At 46.4% G+C, this 15,472-nt stretch overlaps 1 protein-coding gene across 1 annotated transcript; it reads left to right on the forward strand.

Moving 5' to 3' along the window:
• The first annotated feature begins 9,054 nt into the window (after nt 1–9,054).
• LOC132424416 (receptor-transporting protein 2-like) lies at nt 9,055–9,564 on the forward strand. The gene has a single exon (XM_060010147.1). The coding sequence runs from the start codon at nt 9,055–9,057 to the stop codon at nt 9,562–9,564; it is 510 nt and encodes a 169-aa protein (XP_059866130.1).
• The last annotated feature ends 5,908 nt before the right edge of the window (nt 9,565–15,472 follow it).

The raw sequence follows: 15,472 nt of genomic DNA on the forward strand, positions 1-15,472 counted from the left end.
CACATTGTAAATTATTAAATTTACAATAAAATTAAAATATTAAAAATAAAATAAAAACTATAAAAAATAAAATAAAACAAAGATTGTCTCAAAAAAAAAAAACTAGGTAGGAGATATTAGGCAACTTGATGGCTATGTATGTCTTGGGGGTGTCTGTGTTCATTTGACAAATACTGATGTACTAATGCAAACTTACAAGCATCAGTGTATCTATTTCTTATTCACCTGGATCTCCATTGTTGGAAAACAATCCATAGAAGCTTTATTGACAATATAAACTGATTAAAACATTTAATGTTCAAATTCTGAGTATTAATTGCTTTCCAGCATAAACATTGTAAACTATTTATTTCTCTATTTTCTCATGACACTGAATCCAGTAGGTCTGAACTGGCAGAGCAAAACTCTCTAGAGTTTTTTTTGTATGACAGAGTGAAAGTTCTCCCCATCCCTCCTGCAGAGGGGTGTGGATTTGCAAGAAGTTAGACAGATCAGAACCCAGGGCTACAGTGTCATGGGAGCAGCACTTCGAAGCACCAGCCATTCCTGGGGAAAGGGGAAGAGATCAATGCCCTTTACTGGCCCACTATTGGTGTGCAAATCTGATCAGGTAGTTCAGGCTTAAAATGATTCCCGTGATTCCATGTTCCCTTTAAGACAAAGTCTTAATGCTTTGCATGACATTGAAAAATCCTTTATAATCCAGGTCCCACATATCTCTCGTTGGAGTTTCAAGAACGATTCTAGATTATTTCATCCTTGAAGTCTTTGCCAATGGTTTCCTCTACTTTTAATACATTTATCCCCCTTCTTTGTTTAGCTGTCAGTTGCTCATTCTTCAAGGGTTTGCATCACCCCTTCTGGAAGTCTCTTTTAGATATGTGTGGTGCACGTATTTATCCAAATATACTGTGTGCTCAGAGGAAAAACTTGTAGTGTTGCAAAGGAAGAAAGACAAATGTAAAGACTTTAATATTAAGAAAAGATGAGAAAGGATTTAGTGAACTTGAGGCTGAGTTGGATACATGTAAAAAACGGTGTTTTAAGAACCACGTCTTGGACTTCCCTGATAGCACAGTGGTTAAGGATTCGCCTGCCAATGTAGAGAACTGGGGTTCCATCCCTAGTCTGGGAAGATCCCACATGCCTCGGAGCAACTAAGCCCGTGCGCCACAACTACTCAGCCTGTGCTCTAGAGCCTGCGAGCCACAACTGAAGCCTGGGAGCCTAGAGCCCGTGCTCTGCAGCAAGAGAAACCACCGCAATAAGAAGCCCACGCACCACAACGAAGAGTAGGCCCCGCTCACCGCAACTAGAGAAAGCCCACGCGCAGCAAAGAAGACCCAACACAGCCAAAAATAAATAAATTAATTAATTAAAAAAATTTATTTGAAGTAAAGATCTTTAAAAAAAAGAACACCTGTCTTGCATTCTCTTTGGCCTATAACACTGAGGTCAATGGCAGTTTGCCCCAAATTTAAAACCAAGAGTTCTGAGTGCTGCATCAGAAAAATTCTTAATAATAATACTAGAAATTTTATGTCCATTATATACTGGCTGACGAGTCTGATATGTCTGAGTGAAATAAAAATTCTATTTAAAAATTAGATATCCTCTTTGAGGGTAGTTTTCGGTAGGTTCAGGGCTTTCCCCCTTTCTGATAACTGGCATTGTGTTAAGCTTACAGTGCCTGGAAGAATAATCTTCCAGACCTGTGCATCGTAAACCTAATTCCAAGAAGCTACAGGTGTTAGAACGCCCCTTCAATCCCACCATTTGAAGGCTGTTTCCTGCCCATGTGGGCAGATCACGTAATTATGTGTCCCCCGTGGCACTTCGTTTCCATCCTAGCACGTTATGGATGTTAGAAGAATCTTTGTTGCTGTGAAGTGAATGGAATTCACAACACCTATTGTACTTCTATAATATGCAATTCCATATGCTATGGGATCTGTAGGGACATATTTTTATGGTTCCTGTGTTAGTAAAATTTACATTCAATCTAAATTGTAAAGGTTATATACAGTTAAGTCTCACCACTATTCATTCATTAAACAAATTTTACTGAGCACCTACTATGTAAGGTTTTGTTAGTCACTGGAGAAAACAAAGAATAATTGGACTTGTGGAGGAAATGCAATGATAGTATGGCAGGTGCTGTGGAAGAAGAACCTGGAATATTCACTAAGAGCTTGCTATTTGCCAGGCACTGTCTCATTATTTCCTGATTTGAATTTCCTTTGCTCACCTGCCCAACCTTTTCTCAGAGTAGGGGGATGATGGTTTTTCTAGTTCTCTTTCAGTTTTAAAATCTATGACCACCTTAATGAAAATATTCAGAAGGGCCATTGCTAGATGTTGGTACTTTGGGGCCATCTGAGCAACGGGAAAGGGGATCTCTCCCAGAAAGGGGGTGGTATCCACTTTGTTGTAAATTGTGAAATATATCCTATATACAGAAGAGTACGTAAGACATACGCATAAAATTTAAAGAATAATTATACACTGAAAACTTACATAACAAACACCTAGGTCAGAAAGACTTTGCCAGCCCCCTGAAAACTCTTTCATTCACAATATGTAATAATCCCCTAACACAAGCACCCCTCTCCCTTCCCACGGAGAAAACTTATAGTTATTTTAATCACTATATATACTTTTATTCATATATTTAAATATTTTAACATATACACATTTAATATATCAATTCATTAAATCACAGATTAATTACTTCTACTCACATCAACATGACAGAAGTGGAGAAAAAGGAGTAAGATGAAATTTTATCATGTTGATGTGAGTAGAACTAACTTATTTTTATTGCTCTGTAGTGTTCCAGTGTGTGTGTGTCCATCCTTTGGTTGATGGACATTTGTAAAGGGAAATGGAAAAGAATAAAACGGACTGGGGAAGAATAGAATTGAATGTAGAGGAATGGAATAGGGTAGAGAGAAGTGGAATGAAATGCATTGGAATGTGATTTGCATCCTTCCAAACATGATGTACGAACATTATCATAGGTGTAATCTAGTGAAAATGTGAGAGTTTCTCTAGGATATGCACCCAGGAGTATAATGGCTAGATCATAGGGTTCTTGAATGTTCAGCCTTTCAAGGCAGTGACAACTTCCCCAAAAGGGTTATGTAAATTTCCACCAACCGCACATAGCAGTTCATGTTAGTTGTTAACATCACCAGTCCTTAGCTTGATCATGCATTTTCATTTTTGCCTGTCAGGTGGGTGTCTAACAATATTCTGTTGGGATTGTCATTGGATGTTGTTTTTTAATTCAGTCAGACAATCTTTGCCTTATAACTGGACATTCAGTTTATTTATACTTAATGTATTTGCTAATCTATTTGCCATTATCTGATTTTTTGTTATCTATGCCTCACTGTATTTTGTTTAAGGATCCTTCTTCTTTTTCTTCTCCTACACTTTTTTTGGCCGCGCTGTGCGGCATGCAGGATGTTAGTTCCCCAACCAGGGGTTGAACCTGTGTCCCCTGCAGTGGAAGTGCAGAGTCCTAACCACTGGGACTGCCAGGGAATTCATGTCTCACTGTATTTTGATTCTCCCTCTCTTCTCTCTTGTTTTCTTTTGGATTATATGTTTTCTAATAATTATATTATTTTCTCTCTATTAGGATGAAAGTTTAGATATATTCTGTTCCTATTCATTTAGTAATTATCCCCATATCCTTGTAAGTGTTTATCCAATTCTGAAGCTAAACAATACGTTTTCCTCCTCATGGTCAAGGCAATTATCCTTGCAGTCTTCTGGGAGTGGCTGGGGCTGATGCTTCCCATTCATTGCTACACTGGAGGTGTTGCCCTTCCTGGTTCCAGCCCTCTGGGCAGAGGGTCTCTTATTATGTTCCCTGCCTTAGGTGGACCCTAGACTGTGTCTCCTGTTGTCCTGGGTCCTCTGAAGGGATAAATACAGCGGCTCTATTTCATCTGATTTGACAAGTGTCTTCAGAGTTAAAGCAGCTTTAGCGCTCTGCTCGTCTTTCTGGGTTCCTGCCTTCATGTAGATTTCATCCTAATGGTGCAAAAGGATCTTGTTATATAATTAATGCTTTTATAAACAATATTTTAAGCAGCATTTTTTAGTTGTGGTCAGCAGAAAGGTTGGTCTTTATAATCCTGTCCTCCAAGAACTGGAACTAGACAGAGTAGCATCCTCGCTGCCAACCTCAGGTACGATTGCCTCTGGAACAGTCTTGGTGGTGGTTAGAATCTGTGGTGCTTAAGTGCATGCTTTTATTTTGTTAATTACCATTTTTACAAATATGTCTTTCTGTCCTACTATGCAAGAGAATTTAGTAAAGCCATTTTTCCAGGACTTTGGGGCTGGATTCTCAAGGGTCTGGAGTACGGTTCAACAACTTATACTGACCGCAGTTCCCCATGGTCTGCTAAGTACGTATTCTCCTGGGAAACATCGCAGTGGCCTTGAAATGAAGATCCTTCTGGAGAACTCAGGACATGTGGTCTCCATCCTCTACAGGTGTCCCTTTCACTGAGGTAACAGAGAAGGTCTAAGAGAAGTTAGAGATTAGAATTCAGGATTTCTGACTACACTGCACCATAAAACCTGTTTAGCTCCATTGTTCCAGGAGGGTGCCCATCATTCAGGTGGATGCTGTGATGAATTTTATTTTTATTTTACTGAGTCCAAAGTGCTCGGTACCACTCCCTAAGGTGCCCCCCTCCCTCCTTTGGCAAAATATATTTCCCTGCCCAATTGCAGCCTTGGCTACATGACTTGATTTGGCCAATGGAATGTGAGGAGAAGTGAAAAGTGTCATTTCAGAATGGGAGCTTTGAGAGCCAGCATAAGCTTTCCCATGCTTCCTTTTTGCTCTGCCATGACTGTCCCAGGGCGGAGTCATGGTTCTTTGTGTGTGTTGAGCCTCAGCTCATCAGAAACTGACAGGTTCTCAGTATAGTTAGGGGACTCTGACGGAGGCCCTCTACTTATTGGACAGAAGTCAGCACTGGCTGCACCTGCTGAAAGTATCTCCAGATCTTCTGAGTCCGACTGTCTCTTTTCAGCAGAGAATTCTATAGTCTTCCTTCCTGAACCACTAACTCACTTATTCAAACCCCATCCTCTTTTTTTTTTCCTTGTGTAGAGCACCCCCTGCTCCCACCTCCCTCTTTTTATTTATGTTCTTCCCACAGATAGTGTGACAATTCTTCACCGAATCTCTGCCTAACATTAAAAGGCCCTGAAAAAAAGTGACAGTAGGTATGGCCACCCTTAATACAGACTTTGGGCTGCCTAGGAAGCATGACTCATAGAATTTGGACTTTTGAAAACCAGCAGGAATAGAATCTCGCCTGCCTGCTCTTGTCCTGTCTGCTGCCAACTGATAACAGAGAGGCGTGAAATCTTCCCCAGAGAGTGTTTCGCTACACACACTGTTTGAGAGCTGTGGGCTGGTCTGACCATGTGAATGCCCTGACACTCAGAGGTCACCTCTCGCCCAGAGTGGAGCTTGGACCATGCTGCCTGAGCACTGCATCTTGGGGATGAGAGGCCATCCTAACCGCTACTGAAAAGATTCCCCCTGGGACCTTTGCTTTGCCCTGTAGCACCTTCCTTGGTTCCTTGAATTGTGGAGAAAGAGAAGACAGGACTCAGCTTGCATTTCCCCTGGATTTGTTTCTAAGTAAAGAAATATCCTGAACCACTATCTCAGTTTTACCCAACCTTCGTTTTTCTTTCTCTTTTTTGGCACCAAGATGCCTGTGGGACAACATATTCCCATCAGTAACAATGGCTGTCAATGAGGGTGTCTTTCCAGAACCAGAATGGGTGGAGGGGGTATATCCCCCTCAAGACCATGTATTGAAATCTCTGGGGTCAGGGTACATAGAGTTTTCAAAAGCCCCCAGGGATATCTGTTCACCTCCCTCACTCTTCATTACTTTTATTTTTAGGTTCCCCATTGACATTCCTTATTATTCTAAGAAGTAACATATAAATAATGATTATTTTACAAAGGTATTTATTGACCCACTTTCCAAATTGGAGAGGGGGAATGGTTCTTTCATCCCCCACCCCTTTGCCAATTTTGTTTGCAGAATACAGGCACACAGTGTTTAATTTTATAAAGGAATACAAATTCCTTTATGTTTTGAAGTATTATCTGGATTAAAAAATATGGCAGCAATGCATAGTGAAACTGCCAGTGTGTGATGTGGCCACAGCTACACACATGTATACATTAGTGAGCTCTTACACTGGGATTCCTGGAGCAACCCATGTGTAGAAAAGTGAGGCTGTAATTGTGCTCACTGATTGTATAGCAAGCGTTTCTTCTTGAGAGAAAACAGGGCAGTGGTACAGAAAGATGACATACTGGTCTCTGCTGAGACGGCTCCCACTCAAATTAAGTCTGATTCTAGGCCTAAGGGGGTGGCATCATTTGAGTAAAAGCAAGCAGGTAAACCCTGACAATTCCACCCTCTATCTTTTTGGGTTTTTTTCATTGTCATTTGTTGTGGGAACAATGACACAATGTCTCCCAGAGATTCACTCCTGACTGGACCATAAGCTCCTCAGTTGGTTCTGTTCCCAGGAACTCACAGGAACCCCCATCTCTCCTGGCTGGAAGCTGACTGCTGAGAGGGAGTGATCAAGGAGTAAGCAGCCCGGTCCTGAGGCCAGTAATTTCCTTGGCCGACTAATTTCCCATTTGTGGGCCTGAGCTGTCTTAATTCAGTGTCAGGAGGTTTCAGGTAAGAGATGAGGAGTACAATGAGGAAATCAGATTTTTAAAAATAGGGGCTTCCCTGGTGGCGCAGTGGTTGAGAGTCCGCCTGCCGATGCAGGGGACGCGGGTTCGTGCCCCGGTCTGGGAAGATCCCACATGCTGCGGAGCGGCTGGGCCCGTGAGCCGTGGCCACTGAGCCTGCGCGGACAGAGCCTGTGCTCCGCAATGGGAGAGGCCACAACAGTGAGAGGCCCGCGTACCGCAAAAAAAAAAAAAAAAAAAGGCACACACTGTATGGGCCTCTTCCCTGGGTTCATTGAATCAAGGACAGACAGTAGCCCTAGGCCCCTGGGGAGGGCAACAGGGGGCTGTGTCCTGGGGGTGTGGACACACAGACTGGGCTGTTCACACATGCTTGCATGCTAAGCTCCTTGGGCTGGCGGTGGGAACAGAAGGAGGCAGGCCGTGGGTGAGGAGCTTACACCTGTACTCCTGCCCCAAGAGCTGCAAATATTAGAGTGAACTTGCCTTTGGGACAACAGTCAGAGGTTGGTTGGTTCATTTCAATTCAAATCTATTCAAGAGACATCTTTTGGGCACCTGTTACAGGCTGGGTCTCGGCTCTGTCTCTGACTAGCTGTGTGTGCAGACGGCTCTCTTTCTCTCAATGAAATAAAAGTTTGACTAGATATCCTAAGGTCCCCTCCTACTAGGTCTGATGCTTTGAGATTTAAGATCTGAGGTGTGGCTTGAGGGAGGGAAAACATCTCTGGATTGGCTTGATTTAAAGAGGTACAGAAGGAGGGGACTGAAGATGTGAAGCTCCGGGCTGGCTGGTGGGAGGGGTGCAAAGGGTTGGAAACTCAGGTGCAGGGGTCCAGGGGTTTGGGGCTGAGCTCCGTAGGCTCGTGGCTCCTCTTGCCTCAGGGATCAGCTGGTCCTATTCCTGGCTGGTGATCTGTGGCTCCCAGCGGACCTCAGGTGGGGCTGGAGAGGCGTCACCCTTGTGCATATTCTGTGCAGAGGCTCACCCTACCTGTAAGCATTGTAACCCTGGTGCCCTGCAGCTCTGGCCTAGCACAGAGAGGCAGGATGGAGGGGGACACGCCCCTTCTGGCTCAGGACCAATCAGAATGCTCTGGCCTGCCAATCCTGCCTTGGGCTGCACTGGGTACTGTGCTGCGCTTACGTTGTCTGTGGGCCCCAGGGCTCAGGGCCAGGCTTGGCTTCATCTCCACCCCACTGCGCTGCGTGCTGCTTGGCATACAGTAGGTGCTGGGTGGTGTCTGTTGGACTGAACTGAGTTCCTCATCAGAGGTCCTTCAGGGCCGTCAACAGGGATCCCATAGAGGGTTAGCAGTGAGGGCAGACTCAACCCAGTGGACTCTGGACTGCCTGTAAAGCCTTGGTAACAGGGGCCTGGAAGAGCTTTATCTCAGGGACGGAAGGAGCTGCCACTGGACGTCATGAGTTCTCTGCCACTGAAGGGGTGCCAGCACTGGGTGGGGGCTGAGATGAAGCCTAGGCCGTATGCGTCCCAGGCCACTTCCCTCCATGTTTCCTGAGGCTGGAACTCGAAGGGGCCCAGGGTAGACAAAGTGGCCTGTGTGTACGTAAGTGTACATGTGTGTATGTGTGTGGAGGGGGATGCAGACCAGGATACACCTTTCCAGTCTCTTCTGTGGGCCTGCAGTGGGATCTAGGGATGATTTGTCAAGGGACAGGAGAGTGTTCTTTGTGAAGGTGCAGGGACCAAACTCTGTAGTCCTCCCCCTGCTGGCACGCCACCCATCCACCTGGCCATCCGGTGGATTCTTGGTGATCTGTGCTTGGGACAGCTAGAGGCATCTCTTTGCCCCAGAACAGACAGGATGCATGAGTGAGACGTGTGGTCATCCCCCTTATCAGAGTCATGGGAGGGCTGAGCAGAAGGATGCTTATTGGACACAATTATCCTGCATTTCACAGATGAGAAATAAGGCCCAGATTGGGGGGAGTGAGTCCACAGCGTCCAGACCCATGTCCTGCGTGCATTAGGCTTGGGGGGACCAAGGCCACGGGAGGGCCCGCAGGAGGCAGGCGGAGAGCACTGCTGGAAGCCAGATGGCTCCAGCATCTGGCTCCTGAGGTTGCTGCTCCAGGCCGAGGGCAGCTCACCAGGAGGAGGCTGAGACGCCGGCTCAGGCACTAATGTACCCCCGGGGCGGTAAACACTCCGCCTCAACTTCCAGGTATAGGCACCCAGGGCTCCTCCTTTCCAGGCTCCTCCAGGCCGGCTGTGGCTGAGAGGAAGGCCCACCTTCTCCATCCCTGCCTCCCTCCGCTGCATGTTCCACTGCTCCTGGTGCTGGCACACCTGGCAGTCGCCCCACGTGGTCATCCTCTTCCACATGTACCTGGACCGCGCCCAGCAGGCAGGCTCGGTGCGCATGCGCGTCTTCAAGCAGCTGTGCTACGAGTGCGGCACGGCGCGGCTGGACGAGTCGAGCATGCTGGAGGAGGACATCGAGAGCCTGGTGGACCACCTCATCAGCAGCCTGCGCGAGCAGCGCTACGGGGAGAGCGGCGGCCAGTACCGCATCCACGTGGCCAGCCGCCAAGACAACCGGCGGCACCGCGGAGAGTTCTGCGAGGCCTGCCAGGAGGGCATCGTGCATTGGAAGCCCAGCGAGAAGCTGCTGGAGGAGGACGTGACCTTCTCCGGTGCCTCCAAGCCACGGGCCCGGGAGGCATCGGGGTACAACTTCTTCTCCCTTCACTGGGGCCTCTTCTGGGCCTCACTGGGCCTGCTCATTGTCTACCTGCAGTTCTCCTTCCGAAGCTCGACCTTCCTGTAGTGGAGCTGGTTGAGGGTGGGAGGAGGGTGCGTGGGGGTGTGAGTGGCGATGCGGTTGTGGTCCTGATTCTGCTACAGATTCAATATATAACGCTGGACAGCCCAGTCACCTCTTTGGACCTCAGTTTATTACTCTGCAGAATGTGAGTTGCTCTAGGAGATATTTAATGATCCTTCCATTAAAATTTACAGTGGTGGGGGCACGGGGAGAAGGGACTAAGTGGATTTAGAACTCTCCAGGCCTGGTGTTAGTAGTTATCTCACAGGGAGGTATCTCTTCCCTGCACCTCCTCCACCTCCATCTCTACACCTCCTTTTGCTTCATTTCCGTATCCCATACCCCACTAGGACCCCATTAGGACCCCATTAGGACCCGTCTTGTCCCTGCCTGATTCTCAAGCTCATCTTCAGCTGCTTCTGAGCATCCTACCATGGTTCCTCTTGGGACGGGCAGTGGCCCACCCAAAGCAGCTTCAATCAATACTCAGTGCGTCCTGACCCGTCCCTCTCCTTGAGAGCCAGCTCCCACCATTCTGAAAACCTTCATTTTTTTACTCTGGTATTAGAATCTGTTTGCCTGGAATTATTTAGAGCTGCACTGTCCAATATGTTAGCCATGAGCCATGTGTGGCTAAATTTAAATTAATTAAAATAAAATGAAAAATTCTGTTCCTCAATGGAACCAGCCATATATCAGGTATCATATATGAAGCCATATATCTAGTAGTGGCTACTGGTAACCATATTGTACTGTGCAGATATAGAACATATTCACAGAAATTTCTATTGAATAGCACTGGTCTAGACCTTGAAATTCCCACTTCAATGTATTTTGTCTCATAAAGTAAGAGGTGGGTACAGGTTTAAAGGCACAGCCTGAAGCCTCCTGGGGGCAGGGACAGTTGGGGTGGGGTATAGATACACAAATAAATATGCAGCCTCTGTGCTCTGTCAGTTGATTAGAATCTATGAGTCCCAGTGTTGCCTAAATTTATTTCCTGGGAAGGAGGAGCTGTAGAAATTCACCACAAGAGGATGGCTGTGTGTGTTTGTATGTGTGTCTTGGTTTGGGGCCTGGAGAATATATTCCTGTGCTCTGCAGAAATGTGTGAGCTGTGGTACCACTACTCACACATGATGCAGTATCAGGCGTGATATTGCCCTCCTATATGAAAATACCTTGTAGAAGATTCTATAGCTGTCCTAGATCCTGGGGATGCTGAGGGAAAGGGCAAATGAGGCAGATGGATCCTCCAGGTGACAGTGGGTCTGTGTGTCTCCATTCAGGGGGCACGATGATCAAGCGGAAGCATGAGCAGTGGAGACAGCGCCTGTCTCCCAGCCCCTCCCCCTTGCCCAGTCCACGAGACTGCCCCATGAGGAGGAACGTATTTGCTGTGCCTGTTCCCTCGGGCATAGCTGTGACTTGGGCAATTTGATTCATGGACTGACATCAGATGACCGTGTGCTTATTATTATCTGGAATAGGAAAAGAAACTGTCCCATTCACACCCCTAATTGTTCTCTGACATTCACACCTTTCTATAGCTCATCTTTAGAGTTTCTGCCCCAAGTGAGACCTGAAAACTGAAGATGAAGTTCAAGGTGGTGCGTTTGTCTGGTGGTGTGTTTGCCTGGATGTGTTTCCAGAGACGGACTGCTTTGGACACTGTGTCCCACCTGTCCGCTTATGTGCAGGCTGGCTTTACTCTTCTCTGGCTTTGGCAGGGAGCTTCTGGTGACTCGTCCGGATTCCTCTAGGGACTGAGAGCTAGGCAATCTGGAAGAATCTACCTTTCTTCGACTGGGTGCAGTAAAGGCGCAGGAAGAGCATCAGGCTGGTGTGTTTGTGAACCAGTGGGCGTGTGGGGTTGTGTTCACCTCCACCAGCAACAGAGGATACTCAGCTGGGCCTGTGTAGAGCGTGTGCCTCACAGGGTGTTGTTCAACTGCAGACATATGGTGGCTCCTGGGAAGAGGAATGTCAGCAGGCCAGGTGTCAGGAGGTTTCCAGAGGTCTCCAACTGCTCCCAGCTTGATGAAGCAGTAGCAGCAGCACCTCTTACTGAAATGGTGGGGTATAAGGTTAGGGGTAGGCTGCTCAGATTGTGTCAGGGGGAGGGTCAGGCCTCAGGTGGGTCAGCAAAGGTGAGGCCTCTGCAGTGGGCCTGGGGGTTGAGGGATGAAGAGCCACTGAAAAGAGAGTGGGGGTTGGGGGGATAGAGTAGGTGAAATGAGATGAGATCTGAGAAAAATTCCGGAAGATGAACATCTCCTTCAACAGCCACTTCTTTTCAGTATATAAATATACCTGTGTCTTCTTCATATTTAACTCCAACGACCGCCTCACTGCCTTCACTTCCCTTTTGACTATTGCCAGGTCTTTTTTAATTCCTTCAAAGCCCAGTTTCAAAGAGTAGATTATATTTATCTCTACTTCTTCTTTACTCCTTAGTTCGTGGAAGTCTCATTTCCATGTCCCTAAAACTGTCACCCCGCCCCCCCATTGCCAAATCATCTCTATCTCACCTGGTCTCGCTGCTGCCTTTTGCACTCCCTCCTTGAAGGTTCCGGGTCAAGGAGGGAGCACGCCCTCTTCGGTCTCCCACTTCTGTTTCCTCTCTACTGTGATGATATTCATTCTCTCAGCATCCCTTACGTGCTGGTGTTCCCTGAGATTCTCTCCCCTTGCTGGTTTGCTCTCTGTTACTTACACCTGCCATGACTTAGGTTTCTACTGCATATGAACTCCCAGTCCTTATAGCTCCTCTAAGTATTTCTACTGAACTCCAGACCCACAGACCAATTGACCTGTCCGCTGGGAGATCCCTCAGCATGACCAAAGCTGATCTCATCATTTTGCCCTCCTGTTTGCTGCTCTTACTTCAGAAATCTGGGAGGTGTTTCCTGACCTCTCTCACCACCCTACCCTATCCCGCACGAATCGGTCACCATGCCCTGTTGAATGCTCTTCCCAAATACCTCTGAGGTTGATCTTCTTTCTTTCCTTCCCATTTACTGCTGCCCAAACTCATCATTTGTGTCCCTTGCCTCTGCAGCCTCCTTCATGATTGTCATGCCTTCAGCCTCCCCTGCTACAGCACACTCTCCACACTACCGCTATCCTGGGGTGATTTTCTAATATTCGGATATGATCGGCTTTCTCCCCTGCTTGTGCTCTTTCCTGCTAGTGGATAAAATTTAGTCTCATTAGCCAGGCGCACCTCATTTCCAGATACTAACAATACATACCATTTCTTGAGAAGGACTCAAGAAACACTTTGCCAGAGGGCAGAGGCCCCCACTAACATCTGGATGACAGCTGGACTTCAGGCCAGCATCTGAAGACAGGGGGGGAAACTGGACTTCTAGAAACCTGGAAACAGAAATGTCTGAAAGATGTGCAAAAACCGTCTGCCAGGATGGCTGACAAGAGGTTGAGGAGAGAACTTTTGCCCATACTTGGTGTGAGATTAACCCTGTGGGCGTGGACGTTTGTCGCTGTGATGCGGAGTGAATATTTGTTCCTCGTCTCTCATGAGCCCTATGTGAGCTGTCAAGAGAGGCCCTGTCTAACTATTCTTATTCCTTTGTTTCTGTGTATCTCCTGTAACTGCATCTGAGCTATAGGTATTACAAGGAGGCGGTGTCCTATAACCCTTGTGCGTGTCTTTGTGCTGATTTTATACCGCTGAGTAAGCGTATATGGCTTGTGCCGACTGCTGGTTGGTAGTTGCTAGCAGAGTACCTGATGAAGTGGACAGTGACGCATGGAAAGGAATTTGTGCTGAGACTCAGGATATCTGGGCACCAGTCCAGCAATACAGTGGAATGAGTCAATATAAACCTATTACCAATTCAGGAAAAACTGCATGGAGGATATCCTATGGTTATACAGCTGTTATCCTTCCATTTTCATCCAAAAGTCAACATCTATCTACTCTGATCTATTTTATTCCTGGTCTGTCCTAAGTTCTAGGATTACAGAGATAATTAGTCATAGTCCCTGACTTGGAGGGCTCACAGTGTATGCTAGTCAATGCTAGGAAAGGGAACAACTTTGTCATACCTGGGGATGAAGGGTCAGAGATGGTTTCTTAGACCAGTCATGCAGGGGTATGTTTTGTAGAAATGGTCAGGGGGTCAGGATGGGGCTGATAGGGAGCCAAGGGCATCCCAGGCTGAGAGAAGTAAAAGGAAGACCCAGAGACGTAGCTTATTTCATGCTCAGGAAGAGTCAGCCACCAGATACCAGAAGAGAGCAGGATGGAGCCCAAGAGGAGTCTGGCAGCACCGGCGAAAGAGGGCAGAAAAGCAAGGTGGGCTGGAGTTAGGTAAAGTAAAGAGTGAGGAGGGAGCGTGAGAGACATTTTATTATCATTTTTAGAACTTGTCTTTAAAAGCAAAAAAGCAAAACAAAACAAGGTAGTGCTGAACAGCAATCCTACCCTTGTGTCTTCTACAAACATTTGAATGCCTACATATTTTATACTAGGCACTATGTACGTATTAAAGGAAGCATTCAGTCTCCCCCTCTTTCTGATCATTCTCCATCCATCTTTCTTTCACACTCAAGGAGCTAGAACAGTCTCAGTTCTCGTCTTTAGGTATAGCAATGAATGAGCTCTTCAGGCGTGCTGTGGGTAAGGAGAATTGGGGCTGCAAGTCCCCAAACTAATAACTGTGGTCAAACAACACAGAAAGATTTGTTTATTTAATGCTGAAAATCAAGTCAATTAACTAATTGAATAATTAGTGAAAGTAGACAATTTATTTCTGGTCCTAATTGTTCATGTATGCTGAATTCAGTTGAGAACGGAGTACCGCCGATTTTCCGTTTTGCTTTTTTATTCCTTTTTGTTTGTTTCTATAATAAAAGTGAATTGCTTTCTTATGATTTAAATATGTATTTATCCACATTCATTATATACATATTGTAGTTCTTTAGACAAGAGTAAATGTCCCTAATAAAATAAAATATATAAAACTTTTGATTATGTATGCTTATGTGTGTGTGTGTTCTTTTGTTTTGTTTTGATCTTTTGCAGTACGCGGGCCTCTCACCGTTGTGGCCTCTCCCGTTGCGGAGCACAGGCTCCGGACGCGCAGGCTCAGCGGCCATGGCTCACGGGCCCAGCCGCTCCGCGGCATGTGGGATCTTCCCGGACCGGGGCACGAACCCGCGTCCCCTGCATCGGCAGGCGGACTCTCAACCACTGCGCCACCAGGGAAGCCCCTGTATGTGTGTTCATATATCAAAGTGTTTATATGAAAGATGAGAAAGAGAAAAGCAGCCTTGAGAGCCGGCCCGGCACTCCCAGCTATGCCATGGTGCTCTCCTGTTGAACTGGTACTCCACTGAGCAGCAACCTCAGACCAGACCACTCTGGGATGATACTAGATCAAGGCAAGCATAAGACCACTCCGTAGTCACATCTGAATATAGATAAGAGCACAAACAAGGTCCAAACCACAGAAACGACTTACAACCCCCTGTTGCGGCCACTATGAGGGGCTGCTACCTTACCAGTCACGGCTTCAGCTTGCTTCCTCTCTGTCTTCTCACCTTCTAGATAAGAATCATTAAGATTTCCAATCATAAAATATTCTCCACTTTCTGACAGCATCCAATCCAGAGCAAAGTCACTTACAGCCTTCCCTCACCTGACACGTGCCCCAGTGCTAGAGTGTGACTGCTCTAAACCCTCTTACTGAGATGCTCCGTGGTTCCCAAGGGCATCCTCCCTCTTTGCAATGAGTCAAAAAATCCAACTTTGTTCAGTGACACGTGTGTTTAAATTTAAAATGGGTGTTTCTAAATCTTAGGATAAAAATGAAATAAAATATGTTTGCAGTTTATTTAGAAATTAGGGAGGAAAGCATCACATATAAAAATTATTTCTGTTTTA

Source organism: Delphinus delphis, chromosome 4, assembly GCF_949987515.2.
Source record: "Delphinus delphis chromosome 4, mDelDel1.2, whole genome shotgun sequence".
In the NCBI taxonomy this organism is placed as follows: Eukaryota; Metazoa; Chordata; class Mammalia; order Artiodactyla; family Delphinidae; genus Delphinus; species Delphinus delphis.